Source organism: Bombina bombina, chromosome 2 (assembly GCF_027579735.1).
Source record: "Bombina bombina isolate aBomBom1 chromosome 2, aBomBom1.pri, whole genome shotgun sequence".
Taxonomy (NCBI): Eukaryota; Metazoa; Chordata; class Amphibia; order Anura; family Bombinatoridae; genus Bombina; species Bombina bombina.
In genome coordinates this window covers 174,444,324-174,468,641 of record NC_069500.1, presented here as the reverse complement: position 1 = coordinate 174,468,641, position 24,318 = coordinate 174,444,324, and the positions used below count along the sequence as shown (strand labels likewise).

General features: G+C 36.1%; 1 protein-coding gene across 1 annotated transcript in view; it reads right to left on the bottom strand.

Annotated features, from left to right (window-relative positions):
- The window catches only part of PIK3R1 (phosphoinositide-3-kinase regulatory subunit 1), a 115,558-nt gene that overhangs the window by 2,661 nt on the left and 88,579 nt on the right, over positions 1 to 24,318 (bottom strand). Inside the window, 13 exon segments of the mRNA XM_053701351.1 lie at positions 1 to 839; positions 1,451 to 1,618; positions 2,231 to 2,299; positions 2,386 to 2,506; positions 2,509 to 2,561; positions 3,824 to 3,966; positions 4,343 to 4,468; positions 4,552 to 4,732; positions 4,824 to 4,922; positions 5,247 to 5,349; positions 19,851 to 19,930; positions 20,082 to 20,283; positions 22,215 to 22,346. The exon segment at positions 1 to 839 is cut by the window's left edge and continues 2,661 nt beyond it. Of these exon segments, the coding sequence (XP_053557326.1) occupies positions 650 to 839; positions 1,451 to 1,618; positions 2,231 to 2,299; positions 2,386 to 2,506; positions 2,509 to 2,561; positions 3,824 to 3,966; positions 4,343 to 4,468; positions 4,552 to 4,732; positions 4,824 to 4,922; positions 5,247 to 5,349; positions 19,851 to 19,930; positions 20,082 to 20,283; positions 22,215 to 22,346 (1,667 nt within the window). The 3' untranslated portion in view covers positions 1 to 649.

Below are 24,318 nucleotides of genomic sequence, written 5' to 3'. Positions count from 1 at the left end.
TTCCATTTTGCTATATTCCATATTAATTAGGTTCTTTCAAAAGAAGTCTTCTTCTCTTTCCATATTTTTAAACACTTTCTGGCACTTTGCTGTTTGTACATTCTGCAAATGAACAGAACTCCTTAGAAATTGATTTTAGAAATGAATAAAAAGTGCCATTCTGCTACATATTTTTTTGGAAAATGAGACAATCCGTGCACTGCTTTGTAAATTAGATCCACTGAGCAGAAATGTCATGAGTCCTTAACCAGGTTAAGATGGAACGTTTCCACAAAACTGCTAACACCTTGGCTTATTGGATCTGCGGTGACCAACATTCAAGCTGGTAAAGCTTCAATAGAACGTAAACAAGCACCATGGTGAAGGCCTTTAGGTACCTGCAGGCCGGGAGATAGGCTCTTAAAAGCATCTCTCATTTTCTGTGCTTCTTGTTCTTAGAAAGCAAGCACAATAGCTTAGAAACATACATTCACAGCTTAACACATCTCCTGCTTCCATGGCGAAGAAAGCTCTTATCCCACCTGAAGATAGCTTTGATACAACAGCTCAATCTTGTGAATTAGGCTGACAAGGGAGCTTTACATTTTCCTTGCCTAAAGAGGCCACAGTGTTGTCAATGAAGAAATAAACTCCATAGTTCATTATCTCTTCATCGCCTCTGCTGCGTATATACAGGGTATGCTAGTGTGACATTGAGAGAGTCATTGTGCTGTACAAGTGATGTGTGTTGGTAATGTAGCACCAGTTCTTTCAAAGAATTGTACAAGTTGTAAGGTTCTGCAAAGCCAAATCCGGTAGGAGTTTTGTTAATAACACAGTGCTTAACTTCTCCATCCGCCCTGCAACAGAAGGGAAAGATAGGTCACCTTTAAGCTTAAGAGCATATGTCAAAAACAAATAAAAAGCAGCATCTCTATAAAAAATGTCCAACAACGCATAGTATAATAAAAAATAAAAAAAAGTCTGCTTTCCCTGTAATATATCTCGGAAAATGGTGTTTTCCTATTCCCCTGAAAGGCTGGAGTTGATGCTGCAGACTTCAGATCTCTGTAGCTATAATAGCCTACGCAGTTATTGTATGATCAGTGCAGGAGCTCATTTATTTTGTCCCTAATCTGACACAAGTTAGATAGAAGAAATGTAATCAAATGTTTTCAAGGGGTGTGTTCCTAGACTGCAGCAAGTTTTACATTGTTTTAAATTACTTTATTAAAAAGTGTGCATATATATATATGATATATATATATATGATATATATATATATATATATATATATATATATATATATATATAGATAGATATATATAGATAGATATATATAGATAGATATATATAGATAGATATATATTGCAATATGTATACTATAGATATGATTAATGTCTGCTTAATAATGAGTACATTTATCTTTAAGCCCAATAAAAACATCCAATCATTTAAAGAAGATACGTACACCACAGAACACGCATAGCACCCCTGCTTGCTGCTCTCTCGTACAAGGAATGTTCCATCACGCTTCCCACGTAACAGGTTTTCAGCTTGGTTCCTGTTAATATTGCCAACATTCCACGTCCTCTCGTCATGGTGTGGCAAATCTTCATCTTCAACTGTGGAATACTGACTGGAAATAGCAAGAGTAAAAATGTTTTAAAAAAAAATAAGAATTATGCTATTAAAAGTTTTCAATAAATGTGTGATTTTACAAATAGGCCTCTGAAGACACAGCACTTTGTTGGTACATACCAGCCAACTAGGAGACTATGTATTTTGAAATACTTTTTTTCTATGCTGGCTCAACTCTGATCACATTACTCCAGTGAGCTATTTTCTTCATGTTTGGATTAAAGGATAATGGTCAAGAATTCGAGCCATATTTCTAACAGTGGCAAAGATAACCTTACAAATACCGCACAGTTTACTTCTATATTGAGAATGACAAAGCCTCTTGGGGGATTGAATTGGTTTAACGTTTTTCGTAACTAAAGTCTATAAATACAGTTAACACCTCATTTGCACAAATTGTGTGCTTTTAAATTGACATTTTGATGTAAAAATAAAAATGCCCTATACCTAAAAGTTTTTCAATGTTTCCCCACTATCCTAAACAACTGCTCCTGTGTCACTACAACCAAGGATACAGCTGGTAATTAGGAGCAGGCATATGCACATATGCTCTAATTACCAGCTACCTAGAATGTTGAAGATTATAAATAATAAGGCAAGAGATACTTACTCCTCTGTGTTCTCACTGCCCAGCCATTCGTTTAGTTTCTTCTGTCGTACTCCTTTTTGTGTCAACCACCTAATAAAAGAAGGAGAGAACAATTATAGCAATGTTTACATTTATGTTGGATAAAATAATCTGAACACAGATTCAGTAAAACTTACATTAAGTATTGGTCTCTTGTCTTTCTCAACTGGATCAAGTCTGGTTTAATGCTGTTCATGCGCTTGTCAATCTCTCGATATTCTGCAGCCTGTTTCTTCAAGTCTTCTTCAAGCCTACGTTGCTGTCAACAATTTCACTGATACGGGATTTCAACTTTTCATGATTGTGTAGAATCCTAAAAGGAAATGTTGCAAGAACACACATTTAATGTACAGGAATTAGAAAACCATTATTATTAATAAAAAATAAGAAACTTATTTGTGTGTGTTCAGTCAGTGTTTTCATCAGGACCTATTTAATGGGCTACCCAACTGGCTGATTTTACCAACCACCCAGCTACATTTTTCGCAAATATGAGCCAAAATTAAATTTCACAAATCATTAAAACAATGTTAAATTTATAAACAATAGAAAATTGTAACGTATCAACCAACCACCACCCGGCAACTTCATAATTAATCTGGCTGGCAACATTTTCTGTGGCAAACACTGCACAGAATATATCAATATTTAAGACATATCTATATCACAAATACATAGTATATTTGCGCAGGATACATAATATATGGATTACAATTATTTTATTGATCATTTAGTTTTGCAGTCTCTGGACAGAACCTTTAAAACCCTCCTAACTCATCTGCTGAGCTACTACAGTGATCAAACTATAATGTGCTTCTGTAGTTTGGAGAACTCTTACGGAACAGCAAACCACAAAGCTAAATTAACAGTAATAGAGGGGAGGGAAAATAAGCTATACTGTAAAGTTTTCTTTTTTTTTTACTATTCATAAACTTTTTTTATTAAAATTTCAGTGTTAAAAGGACACAAGTCAAAACAAACTTATGAATCAAAAAGAACATGCAGTTTTAAGACACTTTCCAATTTACTTCCATTATCAAACTCAGTCTTTTTATATTCACACTATCTGGGGAACAATATCCTACTGAGCATGTGCACAAGCTCACAGGGTATACGTATACTAGTCTGACTGGCTGATGTCTGTCACATGGTACAGTGGTCCGGAAAATGGGAGAAAATATAAATTTGAACAAAAATCTACTGCTTATTTGAAATTCAGAGTAAGTGATTTTGCATTGTCTTGTTATTATGCACTTGTTAATTATGTAATTCAACTGCATTGAGTGGTCCTTTAACAATAACAGTCTTGTCAGACTATAAAATCCTGCAGATTTTAAAAGTTTTCAATGGCTGTAGATAGGCTACTCGATGAGAAATGGTGTTACCTGATCACTATAGATGTGTAACGTTTGAAATATATAGTACATTACAAAATGTTAGTGTTGTAAAAAGGACCCCTTAACTCATTCTAGAAAACGCTATATTGCTTTGTCTAGTTTATTATGAAAAATATAATAAACAACAGAACAAATTATTAAATGTGAAGATTATCTATGCAGAAACCTAGAGTAATACCTCTGAATTTCTTTTTCATTTCCTTCACGCTTAAATTTTTCTATATATTCCTTGCTGTATTTTTCTTGTGTTTGGCACTGTTCTTCAAAGATTTTAATAGTTTCATTAAATGCTTCAATGGCGGTTCTTTTCATTTGAATTTCCTGCAACAAAACAGATACACTATAAGGCTGAGAACAAAGTTAGAAGAAAATACAAACTTAACTGTCTCACATTTTGGCTTTTTCTTGGGTTTATTTCACTAATAACATTTAGTAATGAATAAGATTAAAGAAGCAGCTGTTCAGAAAGTGGTCTGGGTGCTAGACCTGAAGTTTATACGTAATAGGAATACATCTCAAATTACTAACCCAAAAACTGAGAAAATTAGATACTGACACTTTTTAAGGAGATTACTCAAACTCTCACATTATCCAATTAGACAATTTGCTCTCAAAATTGTATTTTTGTCTTTCCATTCTAGAACACAAATAGAGGGTAGAACTGTATTCTTTGTAGAATGCATTAAATATGGCCCACCTGAGATGTTCTTGTGTAATCCTCATACAGGCGATCGTATTCTTGATTTTTTTCTTGAAACTGAACGTTATATTCACGCAACTTTTTCCCAACTGCTTCAATGCTGTCTTCCTTGACTACTTGATCCTATAAAGAAATTCCTTATGTAAATTATGTATATTAAATGAGTGGATTGGTTTAAAACTATCAGAACAGTAGGTATTGTTTACCTGTTGGAACTTAGACACTGGATAGAGCAATTTAACATCCAATTTAGGATTATACTGTGCTAATGACTCATTTCGGTAGTGGGTTATCAGTTCAACCACAGAATTGAATGTTAATGGATCAGAAAATCCATATTTTCCATCTCGATGAAAGATTTTGATTAACTTGTTATTTCCGCCTTTTCTATTTAAAAAAAAAAAAATGTTTTTAGCATATGTACAGAATAAGATTTCATAAACATTTACTCTGTAGCTTGTATAGAATCCCTGCATACCTCAGTGTAAGAGTGTAGTCCCCATGCATTTTTGTTGATGCATCTCGTACCAGAAAGGTCCCATCAGTGGTATCCCGCAGTTTTTCATTTACCTCCTCCCTATAAATAAAACAAACATTACTACTGTTAGCTGCATTCAACATAAAATAATGTTTTGCTAAGAAGATGGTGTGGCAATATAATTACAAAGTATATAGCAAAATAAACTAAACAAATATACAAATTAAAAACAAAAAACAAACAAACTCGGTACAGTTACAGTGAAAGGGCCTAAAATAAATTAAAAAAAAACAATTAACTAAATTGGCTAGCTATAGTTCATTTACAGCGTGATTCTCAGTAGAATTTAAGAGGTCATTAAAACGCTTTAGAACTGCAGTGATGTTAATTATATGCTGCAGAGCAGACAATGGTTATTCTTACCTTGAGATATCTCCCCAGTACCATTCAGCATCTTGTAAAGTCATATTATGGTTTGTACCGTTGTTAGTTACAGAAGTAGATTTCAGAGGCTTTGGTGGCAGTGCTGGGGGATAAAAAAAAATAAAAAAATACATGTAAAGATGTGCAACTTTTAATAAGTTATCTGCAGACTAGTGTAACATTGCCAACTCAACAACCAATTCCAATACTGCTAAAAGAACCAACATGTGATTCAAATAATTCCTTTCTAATCACAATCTGAATTTGAAGAAAAAAACAAACAAATATATTTCCCAAAAAGAGTTATTTTCTATATCAGCAGTTTTAGACATTCATTTGTTTCACAGCTCCAGTGAAAGTATATGCTCAGCATCTCAACATATAATTTTCATTTAAAGCTGTTATAGTGAACAATTTAATAATCAAATATATATTTTGCAAGCATAAATACAAATGAATGGTGTAGTATATTACTGTGCCCATAAAGTCAGACACAATATAGGTCATTTGAAAAACATTGAAAAAGGATTTGTGTTAGAATGTAATTCACAAAATAATTAAATGCAAGAAAGCTTAAAGCCCAAGATACATAATGCATAGCCAGGAGTCATGAATCATATTACCTGGTACATCCATTTCTATATAAAACATAAAATCTGACCCATAATTGATTTCAGCCTTAGTATATTCTGGAATCAAATCGTCCATAGTCCAAATAGCTTTTTGCATTTTTATTTTATTGTTTGTTGTATATAATGCAGCTATAAGGAATACAAGCAAGTCTGTATTGCATATAGAGTCTATGAATACATGTTTTAAACCTTTAAGAGATGCACTGTAACCTATTACATCATTCATGCAAACCAATACAGTCTAATGCTGAGGGGATTGCTCTGGTTTAATTATTCCGTGACCGCCCCCACACACACATCCTTAAACTCTGGTGAAAATCTATGCAATTAATAAACATTTCTTGGCTGACTGTATTTGAAAGGGGGGGGGGGGGGGGGGATGTGGATTTTTCTTTTTTTAAGTGACTGCAAAATGGTATGTTCCACTGCTGGCAGACTGACAAAAGCGAATATGCTGCAGCACGTAGCACACTGCCTATTCACTGGATAGACTTTGTGATAACAGAGTTAGATTAATTTTTTTGCAACTAAGCTAAAATTAAAAAACATAATCTAACTCCTCTATAGCAATGTATTACAGCCCTCTCTGCCAGTTAACTGGTTTAATCCTCATCCGCTAATATTTTGTGGTAGAGTAGATAGATGAAACTGCCTTATAAAAAGGTTCTACTGGATATAGAGCACTATACATCTCAGACAGAACACAACAAAATTCACTAATATAAAAAAGCCAGCACAGCAAAGGACAGACCTAAAAATCTAAACTTTTTTTTTACTTTTTATACTGCGAGAGATAAATATTTTGTTAAAAAGATACACATTTCTGTTTTACTTTCCAAGTCGACCAAATCAATAAAGTAGTATTTTGTTTTTCTAACTAAAAAAAAAACACAACAAAAAGACTAAACTATTTAAAAGCTTACAAGTCCAGCCTTCAGTCAAGACATTTGAACTCAATGCAATATCCAAAATTTTACAACTATGATACATAATTAAAGGTAAATTCACATTAAACTAATAAATGAAAAACATTTTTTTTGTTATTATTTAATACAGGGTATTTAAAACAGCTAAAATAACTTGCATTTCTCCACAATTATTAATTTTTTAAGCCTTTAACTACTGTAAATTTTACATTATTTTATTATAACTTTATATGCAAAATAATTCTAAACTAAAATGTAAAGAAAAATAAAATACAGCAGTAAAGAAATGTGCTTAAATGGATCAGAAGGCATCAGATATAATTAATCCACCATCAGATATTATATAATCTCACTGCTACGTTTATATCCGTACCCATCCATGGAACGGATTAAATACCGAAAATGATTATAAAAAGATTATTAAAGTAATTGCTAGAAAGTGTTAATAGTTCTGTAAATCTCAGGCTGTCACGCTCTTAAGATTAGGTTAATACTCACCCCAAACCGGTCTAACCTGCTGTGAATAACTAAATTAAACTCTGCAGGTCAGGGCAATGACAAGTGAATTTCCACTAAATAACTAGCAAAGAAATAAAGTGAAGCACAACTGGCAATATAAAACGCCTGATCTATCATCTGGCAACCAAATGCTGTTCACTAAGTATTTAAATCAGTTTATGCTATCGGGATTAAGTTCTTTAAAGATTCTCAAAAAATAAATGCAAACATAATAGTGATAAAGTACTTACTTTGAATATTGTGCATTGTTAGTATCATCCGCATTAAAAGTTATGAATCCTCAAAAAAAAAAAACCCACAAAAAATGAAGATTTATATAAAAAGTGCTTGACGACAATGTCCCTCTAATGTAGAGGAATGCATTAATTTCAGTGTACCAACGCCTGATATTAGTGCAGAGGTATTTAATATCCAAATCGTTAGGGTTTCCAGCTAGACTGATTGAGCCGCTACTTTGTTCAGAAAATAAGTCGCAGAGGTAGTGCAGTGGAATCTAGTGCTTCATATGTAGTTAATGATTAAAGCCAAGCCGATCTCAGTACTGTACTAGAGGAGGGGAAAAGCACTCTAGCTTGCACGTCTCTCCATGAGATAAAGATCTCAGTTTCATGATTAACTCAAGCAGGTTCAAATATTTGCTGAGCTAAGGATTTCAAGTGGGGGAGGGTGCTCTAGAGGTTGTCAATCAAAGTGGAAGCTGTCATCAGCTAACAAGTGGCTGCTGCGGGGAACTACGCTGGTTTTAACTCAGTAACTGAGACGACTATTGTACAGGGACTTAAAATAGCCTCTGTAACTGGCTTCTGTGTGCAGCACTGAAGTAGACTGCAGTAAAGCTGAGCGCTCACAGCAGCCAATTTCAGGAAGTGGCTCGGTTAACAGGCAAAAAATAGAAGAGGAGCCTTGGCGTGCAAAAAAGGTTTGTACCTCCAAGAAAGCAGAGACTGACGTGTCTGTACACATCCCCCACAAGACTGTCTGCCACATAGCTGCTTCTAACCTCACACAGCACCAGTACAGGTGCAGCAAAGCTATGGTTAACCCCTAGTAGCAATTAATGCTTTATGTACAATCCATGCATTTAACTCCACATTGCACAATACCATCCCTGGCAGCTATGGACTTAACTATGCACTAAATAAAGGTAGCCGCCTGGCTAATACACACAAGCTGATAGTCACTGAAGCTGTGTAACAGGTAGTACGTGACCATTTACCGTATTTCCTAAGGGTCACTAAATGCTTACTTCTATAATGAATTACAGGGTGTCTAGTTAATTTAACAATTAACTTTGAATACTGTAAGTCACTCAACTGTTATGTTCCAAGCAGCCACAAAGTCAATGGGATACATAAAAAATTGTTAGTACATTAAAAGTGCAAAATGTCAATTGGTGGCTGTTTATGGCTTTTTTTTTAGATCTTGGTTAAGGCTGTGTGTGTAGATACACAGCCACACATGGGTTAAAAAAATATCACTATTAAGCTAGACAGCGAGGGGAGAACGTTAGAGTCCACTAATGTAGGAAAAGCTTATATTTTTTAATAGATTAAGACTAGCAGGAATTTCCAGCTGTCTGTCAGTCACTCAAATGTTAGATAGGCGGATGAGTGAATATAGTTTACCAAACACGAGTAAAAATTACTAGTCAACCACAATTTTAAAGATAGAGAAAACCACAATGTATTACTCGCCCTCTGCAATTTCTCACTAGTCCAGGACCAGCAGCGTGTACGCTCATATTAGATTTACATGCATATAACTTAACCATCACAAACTTCTCAGCTCTTTAAAAGATCTAAAGACTCCAGTGGCTCTGTAAAAACTTTTTATAAAGCAACCATATTTAAAGAACAGTGCCAAAATATCATCACAAAAAGGATAGCAAAGATTTACCTTAATAAAAAAAGCACACATCTTTTTATTCTTATGTGCCAGACAAAAAGGGGCACCTGTAGAAATGTGCCAAATCAGCTGGCCAAACATTCTTCCAATAAAGTGGCTAAAGTCCTTATTTCACTGTTTACTCTGAACTGCTGCCACAGAATGTCACCAAATAGAAGATGAAACACAGACAGACTGAAAGGAGTGCTTGCAGTGGCGCAGCATGATTATATGGTAATATGACCAGAATGTGTGCCAGCGAATATTTTAATATAAGTGCTGTAGTTGGATTGTGCCAAAAATTATGCATGACGAATCAAACACCCTCTATGATAGTTAAAACATGTTAATTTGTATGCGCTTGTGTAGAGGGATTCAGCTCAAGCACAAAGGAATTTTAATACAGCTTTGCTACTAATGGGATTCTTAGCAAGTTGTGACGCTTTTAATATAAAATGATACGTGGGGGATAAGGCAACAGGACTTTTTATAAACCACTTAGGCTCCTTCTGTCTAATAATGATACAGGTGTTGAAATACACATTTATTGCTGTCAGATGGCACAATTAACAGAAGGCTGTGAAAAACAGCACGCATAACATGATGTCACTTCAAACCTTTTTTTAATCAATTTAGCAAGTCTTTTTAACCTGTGAGATCCCAGAAAGGGCCACAAAGCATTGTGTTGTAGACAACTCTGACACAAAGGGTGTGAAAGATCAGAAATGCAAACTGACCTTTCAAAATTGTAAATGTAATTAGCATTTTCTTTACATATAAAACTATAAAATCACCAGCCCCTTGAGTCATTCTCTTTCCAGCTGTAAAAAATGTAAACTTCCAATCTACATAGGTAAGATGCACAAATTCTAATCACATTCAATCTTAAAATTAGTTATATGTGAAATTCAAACACCTGACCTCTTATCAGATATAATTGTACATAAAACATACACATGACAAAAAGATTTGTCCCATTTGTCATAAGCACGGGAAGATTTGTTAAATGGACCAAAAAATATATTAAAAAAAGATTTACATTTGAAAAGAATCAGTTTATAAAGATCTGACATTTATTTTCCAGATTTCTCTGAGCAAATCGCACTTAAACTCCATGCACTGCTGTCAAATTGAGATAAGGAACTAAATACCACAAATTTGTGTGCGGTCACTAGTACTATATGGACACAGACAGTAATGAAAAAGTATTCATGGTGCAGAAAGCACATGGAATGTCGATCCTTTTAGATTAAAAACTGGAACAATGTTTTTCTTTTAAATTATGTTTTAACTGACCTTAGGCCTTACAATTTTATTACAAATCTCTCAACCAGCTATACAAAAATCATTGTTTTGCTTAAAAAAAAATGCTGTTCTCACCTCAATTCTCAAGTACTAGTATAACTGTTGCTACTTTCCTAAAAAAAGTAGTAAGAAGGATGCAATGAAATGTCAGTCATGGGAATTTTCCCCCTTTGTTTCCTCTTACAGATGCATTATATAGTGTATCTCTCAGATGGCTGGGTCTTGTGATAGCTGACGTTATGCATGGTAAAATGGAGATCAAAAGCAACGAGCTGGCAATTGGAACTAAAACATCAGCTTGTTAAATAGAGACCTCTAGTGGCCATTTAATTCTAAAAAAACAAACACTTTTTTCTTGCTTAGAATAACTAAAAATAAAGAGATAGAAAGGTCAAATTTGAACTGTGCATGGGTGCATTTCAATTTGAAACAGAATAATTTTTGCATTATACTTCCATTAGCAAAAATGCTACTAGTAAAATATATTACTAATATTTCGGCAGCATACGCACGTATGCTTTAAGGGCCCATGTGCCAGTATTCAAACACTATGCATGCTCAAAGGGGTGGCTGTTGTGTGTATTGCTTCTGAAGACATATTTTGTGTCATACAAGCTACTGTTGAGCCTCTGAAAACATGTGATGTTTAAATACTGGTGCACAGTCCCTGTACGTATGTGCGTATGCCGCAGAAACAAAGTAATAACTTAGAAGCATTTGTGCTAACAGAAGTACATTACAAAACTGCTTCCATGTGAAATTGAAATGCACCCATGAATATTTCATTTTGTTTACATTTCTATACCTTTAACAAAAACCTGTAAAATAAGGCGTATTGACCTGCACTAAATATTTATTCCTCTTTAGTGACCATGTTGCTCACAGAATTAAATAATATTTAAAAAGCATATTCCAAGAGAATCTAAAACTAAAAATGTCAAATACAATCATCAAGTTTTGCTTAGAATGATGGCACAAATGTAACAAAAAAAACCCCATGCTTTAACCTGTTCACTGCCAAGCTACGTTACACCCCGGTGTTAGTAACAAAAAAAACCATGCTTTAACCTGTTCACTGCCAAGCTACGTTACACCCCGGTGTTAGTAACAAAAAAAACCATGCTTTAACCTGTTCACTGCCAAGCTACGTTACACCCCGGTGTTAAACCTATTTTGTACTTTTGAACTTGCTGCATTTAAACTTCCATGAGTTTTCTATAACTTACAGACAAATCACATGTTTTGAGCAGTCCAAACACTTCTTGAAAATAATTTGACAAAATAGCCCTTTAGTAAATACAAAGGTAATTTTCTTTACAGTACATGGTAGACTATGAAATTCATAATTTTCTAAATATTAAAAAAATATATATTAGACAAAGCACCCTAGTCTCTTAGAATAAAAATTTTGTAAGAAAAATGAATCAGTTTTTTGTTTTCACTCTCCACCATCTTGTACTTTACACATCCATTATAAGAAGGAATGCATTATATACTTATCTCTAAGCATAAGCACTCTTGACATTAATGAGCTACCATATGTAAAATGATGTGCAGCTCATGCGCACGACAAGCTTCACGTCACTGAATATGGATACCCACGAATATGGCATTCTTGAAAAAACATAATTTATGTAAGAACTTACCTGATAAATTCATTTCTTTCATATTAACAAGAGTCCATGAGCTAGTGACGTATGGGATATATATTCCTACCAGGAGGGGCAAAGTTTCCCAAACCTCAAAATGCCTATAAATACACCCCTCACCACACCCACAAATCAGTTTAACGAATAGCCAAGAAGTGGGGTGATAAGAAAAAAAGTGCGAAGCATATAAAATAAGGAATTGGAATAATTGTGCTTTATACAAAAAAATCATAACCACCACAAAAAAGGGTGGGCCTCATGGACTCTTGTTAATATGAAAGAAATGAATTTATCAGGTAAGTTCTTACATAAATTATGTTTTCTTTCATGTAATTAACAAGAGTCCATGAGCTAGTGACGTATGGGATAATGACTACCCAAGATGTGGATCTTTCCACACAAGAGTCACTAGAGAGGGAGGGATAAAATAAAGACAGCCAATTCCTGCTGAAAATAATCCACACCCAAAATAAAGTTTAACAAAAAACATAAGCAGAAGATTCAAACTGAAACCGCTGCCTGAAGAACTTTTCTACCAAAAACTGCTTCAGAAGAAGAAAATACATCAAAATGGTAGAATTTAGTAAAAGTATGCAAAGAGGACCAAGTTGCTGCTTTGCAGATCTGGTCAACCGAAGCTTCATTCCTAAACGCCCAGGAAGTAGAAACTGACCTAGTAGAATGAGCTGTAATTCTTTGAGGCGGAATTTTACCCGACTCAACATAGGCAAGATGAATTAAAGATTTCAACCAAGATGCCAAAGAAATGGCAGAAGCTTTCTGACCTTTCCTAGAACCGGAAAAGATAACAAATAGACTAGAAGTCTTACGGAAAGATTTCGTAGCTTCAACATAATATTTCAAAGCTCTAACAACATCCAAAGAATGCAATGATTTCTCCTTAGAATTCTTAGGATTAGGACATAATGAAGGAACCACAATTTCTCTACTAATGTTGTTGGAATTCACAACTTTAGGTAAAAATTCAAAAGAAGTTCGCAACACCGCCTTATCCTGATGAAAAATCAGAAAAGGAGACTCACACGAAAGAGCAGATAATTCAGAAACTCTTCTAGCAGAAGAGATGGCCAAAAGGAACAAAACTTTCCAAGAAAGTAATTTAATGTCCAATGAATGCATAGGTTCAAACGGAGGAGCTTGAAGAGCTCCCAAAACCAAATTCAAACTCCATGGAGGAGAAATTGACTTAATGACAGGTTTTATACGAACCAAAGCTTGTACAAAACAATGAATATCAGGAAGAATAGCAATCTTTCTGTGAAAAAGAACAGAAAGAGCGGAGATTTGTCCTTTCAAAGAACTCGCGGACAAACCCTTATCTAAACCATCCTGAAGAAACTGTAAAATTCTCGGTATTCTAAAAGAATGCCAAGAAAAATGATGAGAAAGACACCAAGAAATATAAGTCTTCCAGACTCTATAATATATCTCTCGAGATACAGATTTACGAGCCTGTAACATAGTATTAATCACGGAGTCAGAGAAACCTCTATGACCAAGAATCAAGCGTTCAATCTCCATACCTTTAAATTTAAGGATTTCAGATCCGGATGGAAAAAAGGACCTTGAGACAGAAGGTCTGGTCTTAACGGAAGAGTCCATGGTTGGCAAGATGCCATCCGGACAAGATCCGCATACCAAAACCTGTGAGGCCATGCCGGAGCTATTAGCAGAACAAACGAGCATTCCCTCAGAATCTTGGAGATTACTCTTGGAAGAAGAACTAGAGGCGGAAAGATATAGGCAGGATGATACTTCCAAGGAAGTGATAATGCATCCACTGCCTCCGCCTGAGGATCCCGGGATCTGGACAGATACCTGGGAAGTTTCTTGTTTAGATGAGAGGCCATCAGATCTATCTCTGGGAGCCCCCACATTTGAACAATCTGAAGAAATACCTCTGGGTGAAGAGACCATTCGCCCGGATGCAACGTTTGGCGACTGAGATAATCCGCTTCCCAATTGTCTACACCTGGGATATGAACCGCAGAGATTAGACAGGAGCTGGATTCCGCCCAAACCAAAATTCGAGATACTTCTTTCATAGCCAGAGGACTGTGAGTCCCTCCTTGATGATTGATGTATGCCACAGTTGTGACATTGTCTGTCTGAAAACAAATGAACGATTCTCTCCTCAGAAGAGGCCAAAATTGAAGAGCTCTGAAAACTGCACGGAGTTCCAAGATATTGATCGGTAATCTCACCTCCTGAGATTCCCAAACTCCTTGTGCCGTCAGAGATCCCCACACAGCTCCCCAACCTGTGAGACTTGCATCTGTTGAAATTACAGTCCAGGTCGGAAGAACAAAAGAAGCCCCCTGAATTAAACGATGGTGATCTGTCCACCACGTTAGAGAGTGCCGAACAATCGGTTTTAAAGATATTAATTGATATATCTTCGTGTAATCCCTGCACCATTGGTTCAGCATACAGAGCTGAAGAGGTCGCATGTGAAAACGAGCAAAGGGGATCGCGTCCGATGCAGCAGTCATAAGACCTAGAATTTCCATGCATAAGGCTACCGAAGGGAATGATTGAGACTGAAGGTTTCGACAGGCTGTAATCAATTTTAGACGTCTCTTGTCTGTTAAAGACAAAGTCATGGACACTGAATCTATCTGGAAACCCAGAAAGGTTACCCTTGTTTGAGGAATCAAAGAACTTTTTGGTAAATTGATCCTCCAACCATGATCTTGAAGAAACAACACAAGTCGATTCGTATGAGACTCTGCTAAATGTAAAGACGGAGCAAGTACCAAGATATCGTCCAAATAAGGAAATACCACAATACCCTGTTCTCTGATTACAGACAGAAGGGCACCGAGAATCTTTGTGAAAATTCTTGGAGCTGTAGCAAGGCCAAACGGTAGAGCCACAAATTGGTAATGCTTGTCTAGAAAAGAGAATCTCAGGAACTGATAATGATCTGGATGAATCGGAATATGCAGATATGCATCCTGTAAATCTATTGTGGACATATAATTCCCTTGCTGAACAAAAGGCAATATAGTCCTTACAGTTACCATCTTGAACGTTGGTATCCTTACATAACGATTCAATAATTTTAGATCCAGAACTGGTCTGAAGGAATTCTCCTTCTTTGGTACAATGAAGAGATTTGAATAAAACCCCATCCCCTGTTCCGGAACTGGAACTGGCATAATTACTCCAGCCAACTCTAGATCTGAAACACAATTCAGAAATGCTTGAGCTTTCACTGGATTTACTGGGACATGGGAAAGAAAAAATCTCTTTGCAGGAGGTCTCATCTTGAAACCAATTCTGTACCCTTCTGAAACAATGTTCTGAATCCAGAGATTGTGAACAGAATTGATCCAAATTTCTTTGAAAAAACGTAACCTGCCCCCTACCAGCTGAACTGGAATGAGGGCCGTACCTTCATGTGAACTTAGAAGCAGGCTTTGCCTTTCTAGCAGGCTTGGATTTATTCCAGACTGGAGATGGTTTCCAAACTGAAACTGCTCCTGAGGACGAAGGATCAGGCTTTTGTTCTTTGTTGAAACGAAAGGAACGAAAACGATTGTTAGCCCTGTTTTTACCTTTAGACTTTTTATCCTGTGGTAAAAAAGTTCCTTTCCCACCAGTAACAGTTGAAATAATAGAATCCAACTGAGAACCAAATAATTTGTTTCCCTGGAAAGAAATGGAAAGTAGAGTTGATTTAGAAGCCATATCAGCATTCCAAGTCTTAAGCCATAAAGCTCTTCTGGCTAAGATAGCCAGAGACATAAATCTAACATCAACTCTAATAATATCAAAAATGGCATCACAGATGAAATTATTAGCATGCTGGAGAAGAATAATAATATCATGAGAATCACGATTTGTTACTTGTTGCGCTAGAGTTTCCAACCAAAAAGTTGAAGCTGCAGCAACATCAGCCAATGATATAGCAGGTCTAAGAAGATTACCTGAACATAGATAAGCTTTTCTTAGAAAAGATTCAATTTTTCTATCTAAAGGATCCTTAAACGAGGTACCATCTGATGTAGGAATGGTAGTACGTTTAGCAAGGGTAGAAATAGCCCCATCAACTTTAGGGATTTTGTCCCAAAATTCTAACCTGTCAGGCGGAACAGGATATAATTGCTTAAAACGTTTAGAAGGAGTAAATGAATTACCCAATTTATCCCATTCCTTAGCAATTACTGCAGAAATAGCATTAGGAACAGGAAAGACTTCTGGAATAACCGCAGGAGCTTTAAAAACCTTATCCAAACGTATAGAATTAGTATCAAGAGGACTAGAATCCTCTATTTCTAAAGCAATTAGTACTTCTTTAAGTAAAGAGCGAATAAATTCCATCTTAAATAAATATGAAGATTTATCAGCATCAATCTCTGAGACAGAATCCTCTGAACCAGAAGAGTCCAAAGAATCAGAATGATGGTGTTCATTTAAAAATTCATCTGTAGAAAGAGAAGATTTAAAAGACTTTTTACGTTTACTAGAAGGAGAAATAACAGACAAAGCCTTCTTTATGGATTCAGAAACAAAATCTCTTATGTTATCAGGAACATTCTGCACCTTAGATGTTGAGGGAACTGCAACAGGCAATGGTACATCACTAAAGGAAATATTATCTGCATTAACAAGTTTGTCATGACATTTAATACAAACAACAGCTGGAGGAATAGCTACCAAAAGTTTACAGCAGATACACTTAGCTTTGGTAGATCCAGCAGGCAGAGGTTTTCCTGTAGTATCTTCTGGCTCAGATGCAACGTGAGACATCTTGCAATATGTAAGAGAAAAAACAACATATAAAGCAAAATAGATCAAATTCCTTATAAGACAGTTTCAGGAATGGGAAAAAAAATGCCAAACATCAAGCTTCTAGCAACCAGAAGCAAATGAAAAATGAGACTGAAATAATGTGGAGACAAAAGCGACGCCCATATTTTTTGGCGCCAAATAAGACGCCCACATTATTTGGCGCCTAAATGCTTTTGGCGCCAAAAATGACGCCACATCCGGAACGCCGACATTTTTGGCGCAAAATAACGTCAAAAAATGACGCAACTTCCGGCGACACGTATGACGCCGGAAACGGAAATTAATTTTTGCGCCAAAAAAGTCCGCGCCAAGAATGACGCAATAAAATGAAGCATTTTCAGCCCCCGCGAGCCTAACAGCCCACAGGGAAAAAAGTCAAATTTTTGAGGTAAAAAATATGATAATTAAAGCATAATCCCAAATATGAAACTGACTGTCTGGAAATAAGGAAAGTTGAACATTCTGAGTCAAGGCAAATAAATGTTTGAATACATATATTTAGAACTTTATAAATAAAGTGCCCAACCATAGCTTAGAGTGTCACAGAAAATAAGACTTACTTACCCCAGGACACTCATCTACATGTTTGTAGAAAGCCAAACCAGTACTGAAACGAGAATCAGTAGAGGAAATGGTAAATATAAGAGTATATCGTCGATCTGAAAAGGGAGGTAAGAGATGAATCTCTACGACCGATAACAGAGAACCTTATGAAATAGACCCCGTAGAAGGAGATCACTGCATTCAATAGGCAATACTCTCCTCACATCCCTCTGACATTCACTGCACGCTGAGAGGAAAACCGGGCTCCAACTTGCTGCGGAGCGCATATCAACGTAGAATCTAGCACAAACTTACTTCACCACCTCCCTTGGAGGCAAAGTTTGTAAAAACTGATTTGTGGGTGTGGTGAGGGGTGTATTTATAGGCATTTTGAGGTTTGGGAAACTTTGCCCCTCCTGGTAGGAATATATATCCCATACGTCACTAGCTCATGGACTCTTGTTAATTACATGAAAGAAATATTTATATAGCCAAGGGTACGGGAGGCTTCTTTAGGAGCACCACATCACTCAAGAGGTTCAATACTAGAAAAAACTGGGACCACATGTGTCTATGTAAAAAGGTTGTTCGTTTTACATAATGTTAATTTCTTTTGTTTCAGATGCTGCTAACTAGAGAATAACGTTGAAAAGATTGCATTTAAAATAACTAATCTCACATCAGTAATAGGAAAGGCACCTTAAGTTTTATTCAAACGAGCAGCAACAGGTGTTGACCTTTTTTTTCTTAAATGCAGTTGCCAGTATGAGCATACAAAATATTATAGCAAAGTAGAGGATTTGTGTAGTAATCCAAAAACGCAGGTGCCACAAATTTAAAACCAAATAAAATGTAAAAGTAAATACAATGCTCTGCCAGACAAATTATGAGCAATGCAAATAATGTAATGGTGTTCCATATATGGAAATAAACAGAGAGGGACAAAGGGATGAACCAGGAAAAAAAAACTGTACCATAAGAAAATAATTTCAAGTTCTGCACTTGACATTTTCACACCATATAATCAACTCATATATTGAATGTTTTGTGATCCCCAGCTACAGAGGTGAAATAGCACATGGAACATGATACTTAGCAAGGTGAAGGGGAAGCACTGACAAGCAGCAGACCACCAGCCTAGAAAGACACCTGGCTAACCATTCTAAGCCCTTAGGCTGTGGGTGTGGCCCTGAGAGACAGACATGCAAACTACAGAGCCATCCCTCCCCTGCTAATACCAGGGTGTGCTGAAGGATCCCAGCTCAGGCTGAGGAGGGGTGTGATATGCAGTTATAACTACTTCACTCCCAAATACCAGACAAACTGCAATAGCCTACTTCACAAATATAAGGTCTGACTTGATAAACTAGGTTTCAAATACACAGAAAAAACAACTAAATCTTATAACAGCTTCTTCAACAATAAATGTATAATATAAATCTCATTCCAAAGCACTGTTACAAAGAACAGTTGATTAAAAAAAAGGGACAGTCCACAACAGAATTGTTATTGTTTAAAAAGACAGATAATACCTTTATTACCCATTCCCTAGTTTTGCACAACCAACCCAGTTATATAAATTCACTTTTTACCTCTGTGATTACCTTGTATCTAAGCCTTTGCAAACTGCCCCCTTATATCATCAGTTCTTTTGACAGACATCCATTTTAGCCAATCAGAGCTGGCTTACCTGAACTCCAAGTGCGTGAGCACAGTGTTATCTATATGACACACATGAACTAACACCATCTAGTGGTAAAAAAAACTGTCAAAATGCCCTGAGAGAAGAGGCGGCCTTCAAGGGCTTAGAAATTAGCATATGAACTTCCTAGGTTTAGCTTTCAACTAAGTATACCAAGAGAACAAAGCAAAATTGGTGCTAAAAGTAAATTGGAAAACTGTTTAAAATTACATTCTCTATCTGAATCCTGAAAGTTTATTTTGGACTAGACTGTCCCTTTAACATGATCTTTTCTTTTTAGTGGCAACCTTAAGGCAAATAAATATTTGCACAACTCGTGCAGCAAAAGATAATTTCTCATTAAAGAAAAATAAAAACTGTCCTTTTAAGAGTAACTTTTAGGAATGAGGATAAAGCTGAGGTTGCACTAATGTTGACACAACATATAGTAATGTGTAGACAACACTAAATAAGAAAAGAGAGAGTCCATAAATATTTAGAGAAAAAGGTTAACTCCTTAACTGCCAGCGGAAAGTTGTTTAGCTGAGAAAATGTTAATTGTGATTTCTTAGAACTGATCATGGGCATACAGAGCTTCAAGGCAAATACTAGCAAAAAAAAAAAAAAAAGTGCAGCTCAAAGATTACCTGGTGCCGCTTGCTTTTCATTCCATTCACTTGCAATAAGAACTTCTAGAATCGGAGAGCTGTATTCTGAACTGTCAGGGCTGTCAAAGTAAATAAAGCTTTGTTAGCGATTCAATTAAACAATGAGACAAACGCTATAGATAAGAACAAAATACACCATATAAGATATACAACACCTTTTAATGCTTTACACAACTTATGACTGATTTTTGACCAATATGCTTCACTTACCTCAGTAACTGGTTTCTGAAAAGCAGGGGGCTGAAAATTTCTGCAAGGGACTTTGCGCTGAGTAGGTTTTTGCTGGCACTTTGACAAACTTGAAAGAAATGTTTGAGCAGATACTGGAGAGTGAGCCAATACTGGTGAGGTACATTAGCAGATGTGATGATCTTCCTTAAAAGTATCGCATATTCGTCAGAATTGAGAGAGCCTGAAGACAAATATAATCACGAATTTAACACTAATCCATTCCGTTTGTATAAAAGAAATATTCATCCATGCTATACATTAAGTACTCAAAGATGTAAAGCTGCTCTAAGGCAACGATTGACCACAATTTACAGTGTTACTATGTTTAGCAGCTGTATGTTAGAATTCATAGAAAAATTCACACCTTTTTTCATTTGTTGCGGGTTATAAGCACAATATCCTGTTTTCTGTAGCATATGCAAGAACATTAGTCTGAGGTAAAAAGAGAGATGTCCTATTATTCCTACATGAACGTTACTAACAGATAAGCCTAACTCAGACAAGCAGGTGCTCTCACCAGCAGAGGCTGCTGAACCCAAGAACATTCTGTCCTCCCCAAACATTCTGCATTTGCCAGTACTGATAAAAAGGTTAACAATTAGCTTTTTTTTTCCTGCGCACAGATAGAGAGTCCTTGATATTGTTAAACATTACACATTTTATTCCTCTAAAAAGTAAAATTGCAGCACTCAAATACATGTTACAAATCACCTATTTAGCTAGCACTGGAAACTAGGGGCTTTTTTCCTATTGGACACCATTCCAGTTGGAAAGATATATGTAGTATTTATCTACAAACATCTCCTTAAAAGGGACAGTCTAGTCAAAATTAAACTTTCATGATTCAAATAGGGCATGCCATTTTAAACAACTTTCCAATTGACTTTTATAATTAAATTTGCTTTGTTCCCTTGGTGGTATTTTTGAAAAGCTAAACATAGGCAGGCTCAAACTGATTTCTAAACCGTTGAAAACCGCCTCCTAGCTCAGAGCATTTTGAAAGTTTTTCACAGTTAGACAGTACTAGTTCATGTGTGTCATATAGATAACATTGTGCTCACTCCCGTGGAGTTATTTAGGAGTCTGCACTGGTTGGCTAAACTGTATGTCTGTCAAAAGCACTGAGATAAGGGGGCAGTCTGCAGAGGCTTAGATACAAGGTAATCACAGAAGTAAAAAGTATATTAATATAACTGTGTTGGTTATGCAAAACTGGGGAATGTGTAATAAAGGGATTATCTATCTTTTTAAACAATAAAAATTCTGGTGTAGACTGTCCCTTTAAAGTGAAAGTCAACTGTAGCGTTTTTAAAATGCTAAGGTTGACTGTTGAAACAAATAAAAAAAAAATGTCACCTCTTAGCAAAAAAATGTTTGGGCCGTGGGCTGCCGTAGCAGCTAAGAACGGCAAACTGTTGAAACGAATAAAGGCACTTTCTGCGTGAAGAATCTTATACTTCATGAATGAAAGTGCCCTTTGTTTCAACAGTCAATCCTATCGTTTCAAAAACGCTATGTTGACTTTCACTTTAACAAAGAAAAAAATGATGGGAAGCTTTTCAATAAAAGATAACATTCTGTGCATAGTTTTTTTCTGTTAAGACATATACATTATGTGTAGCTTTAACTCAGTAACCTAACTGATATTAAAGGAACATAAGCAAAAATGTTCTGTCTTCCTTCTAAAAGAAAATAATTCAATATGTACAACAGTGCTTTTTTTTGTAAAACAGGTTTATGTGCTAAATAAACTGTCTCTGTGGGAGTTTCCACTGTCAGTCAGTGAACATTACTTGTTCACAATCATGCACTTTAATTTCACCACAAAAAAAAACATTCTTAAAATATTTTTGCCAGTAAAACGTTTAACGACCACTCTCATATAGATGATGTTAAGTACCAGGTCATATTAAGATTATGGAATGAGAAAATTACAATTGTGTAGATAAAAAACAAAAATCTAAACATGTATTAAAGTTATACAAAAACTATGACAAGGTGTAAATATGTAAAAAACATAAAAATGTAACTATATAAACATTGGCAACTTACAATTCATAAGCACTTTTACTACTAGAACCGTTGCGATTTCTATGCTTTTGAAAACCTTACCTCTGACTGAAGAAAGCATTTCATTGTATATTAAAGCTGGAATGACTGGGTTTGGAAGATCCAAAAGATACCGCTTTAAAGCATCTGACAAAGTTTGTACATCAAATTGATCAAAGTCAAAAGAAGCAGCATCTGGGGGGGGGAAATGAAAACGTCTCAGAGAGGAATTAAGGAGAACAACAAGTGCAGATGATAAAACTGCATAACAGAAGACTTCAGGTAAAACAAACTGCACAGGTTACCTATTTTACTTTCAGAGCTTTGTTGCTCTCTGTCCGTTTCAGACGTTACTATCTAAATGCTACAGTTGGGGCTTTTGCTACTACTTAGTTTATTATACAATAGAGAAGGTTGTATCAGTTTATTTTAACAGCTCTGTGTTTTGCATGTAAATATTATGTGTAAACACTTATTATGAGATATCTCTTTTGAAGGGTGGGGAAGATCGGTTGCTCAGTGACACTTTAAGGTCAGACAGAAGAAAATTAAGATGTTAAAACTTATGACAGGACCAAGTAAAAGAAAAACACCACACTGTCAAATAATAAATATAGGTGATACAAATGTATAACAGACATTCTTAACTTTAAAAAAATCTTGGAACAGTGTACATTTCTAGATTTAAAGGCCAAGTGATTTCAAAAGTATGGCAGTTAGTATTTTGTAAATGAATCAAACATACTATGCACGTGTATATTTCTAGTTTAGATTTATATTTATACTAGTTTTTCCCTTTGTGCTTTTAATCAGATTTGCAAAGGTTTAACCACAAATACGTTAGAGGCACATTGTAGCATAAATAAAAAAAAGCTCTCTCTTAATAGTGCACTTTATTTTTTTTAAAAAACAAATTCCAGATAATTTCCTTTCCTTCGATATAGGGAGAGTCCACAGCTGCATTCATTACTTGTGGGAATACAGAACCTGGCCACCAGGAGGAGGTAAAGACACCCCAGCCAAAGGCTTAAATACCTCCCCCTACTTCCCTCATCCCCCAGTCATTCTGCAGAGGGAACAAGGAACAGTAGGAGAAATATCAGGGTGAAAAAGGTGCCAGAAGTAAACTAAATAAATATAGGTCCGCTGATCAGAGAACACGGGCGGGGAGCTGTGGACTCTCCCTGTATCGAAGGAAAGGAAATTATCTGGTAAGTCATAATTTATGTTTTCCTTCTAAATACAGGGAGAGTCCACAACTGCATTCATTACTTGTGGGAAACTAAATACCCAAGCTACAGAGGACACAATGCTAAAGGGAGGGCAAAAAGGAAGGTGGCCCAAGTCTGAGGGCACCACAGACTGCAACCAAGACATTCTCCCGATGCTACTGCAACAGAAGTAAAAAAGAATGTTCGGAGGACCAGATAGCCGCCCAACAATCATAAAGATCTCATGCACGAAAACCCAAGAAGACGTCACTGATCTTGAACTGAGCCATAACCTCTGAGGAGGCTAGAAACCCAATGACTCTCAGGTCAAGCAAAAAAAAAAAAACACAACACACTCCTTCATGAACAATAAAGAAGGCAACCAAGCCTCCGAGTCCCAAAACCATCAAGGCAAGATTTCCTAAGGGAAAAACCCTTTTCCATTTAGTAAAGAGAATAACATTTAAAATAACATTTCTAGGGAGAAAACCCCAACAAACTTGTAAACAACCTTAATAAAAAGGAAAGTCCTCAAAGGAGTACGTCTTGTAAGAGCACAACAAAGGAGTACGTCTTGTAAGAGCACAACAAGAAAAACATCTACAGACTGAATAAATCGCTGAAAAAGGAATTCAAAGAACCTTCCTCCATGGTTAGAAAAAGTAATCTGTGCCACCCCAAAAAAAGACTAAGCTTCAAGAAGAAGCAAGAAAGGTACCGGCCTGACTGTAGTCAGCGCCCCAGCAAAAAGAACGAAACGCCTGATGCAAAGATCCTCTGGAACAGAAGAACAATCAGAATCAAGGACTGCTGCCGGATTCAACCCACACCTACTGCATACAATGTGATGAAGGTACTCATCAGGATAACAGAGCTATTTGTCCCAAAAAGGACTGCTCTAGCCAGCGCTGGTTAGGAAGGCCCTTCCCGTTCTCATCCTGGGGAAAATAAAGACA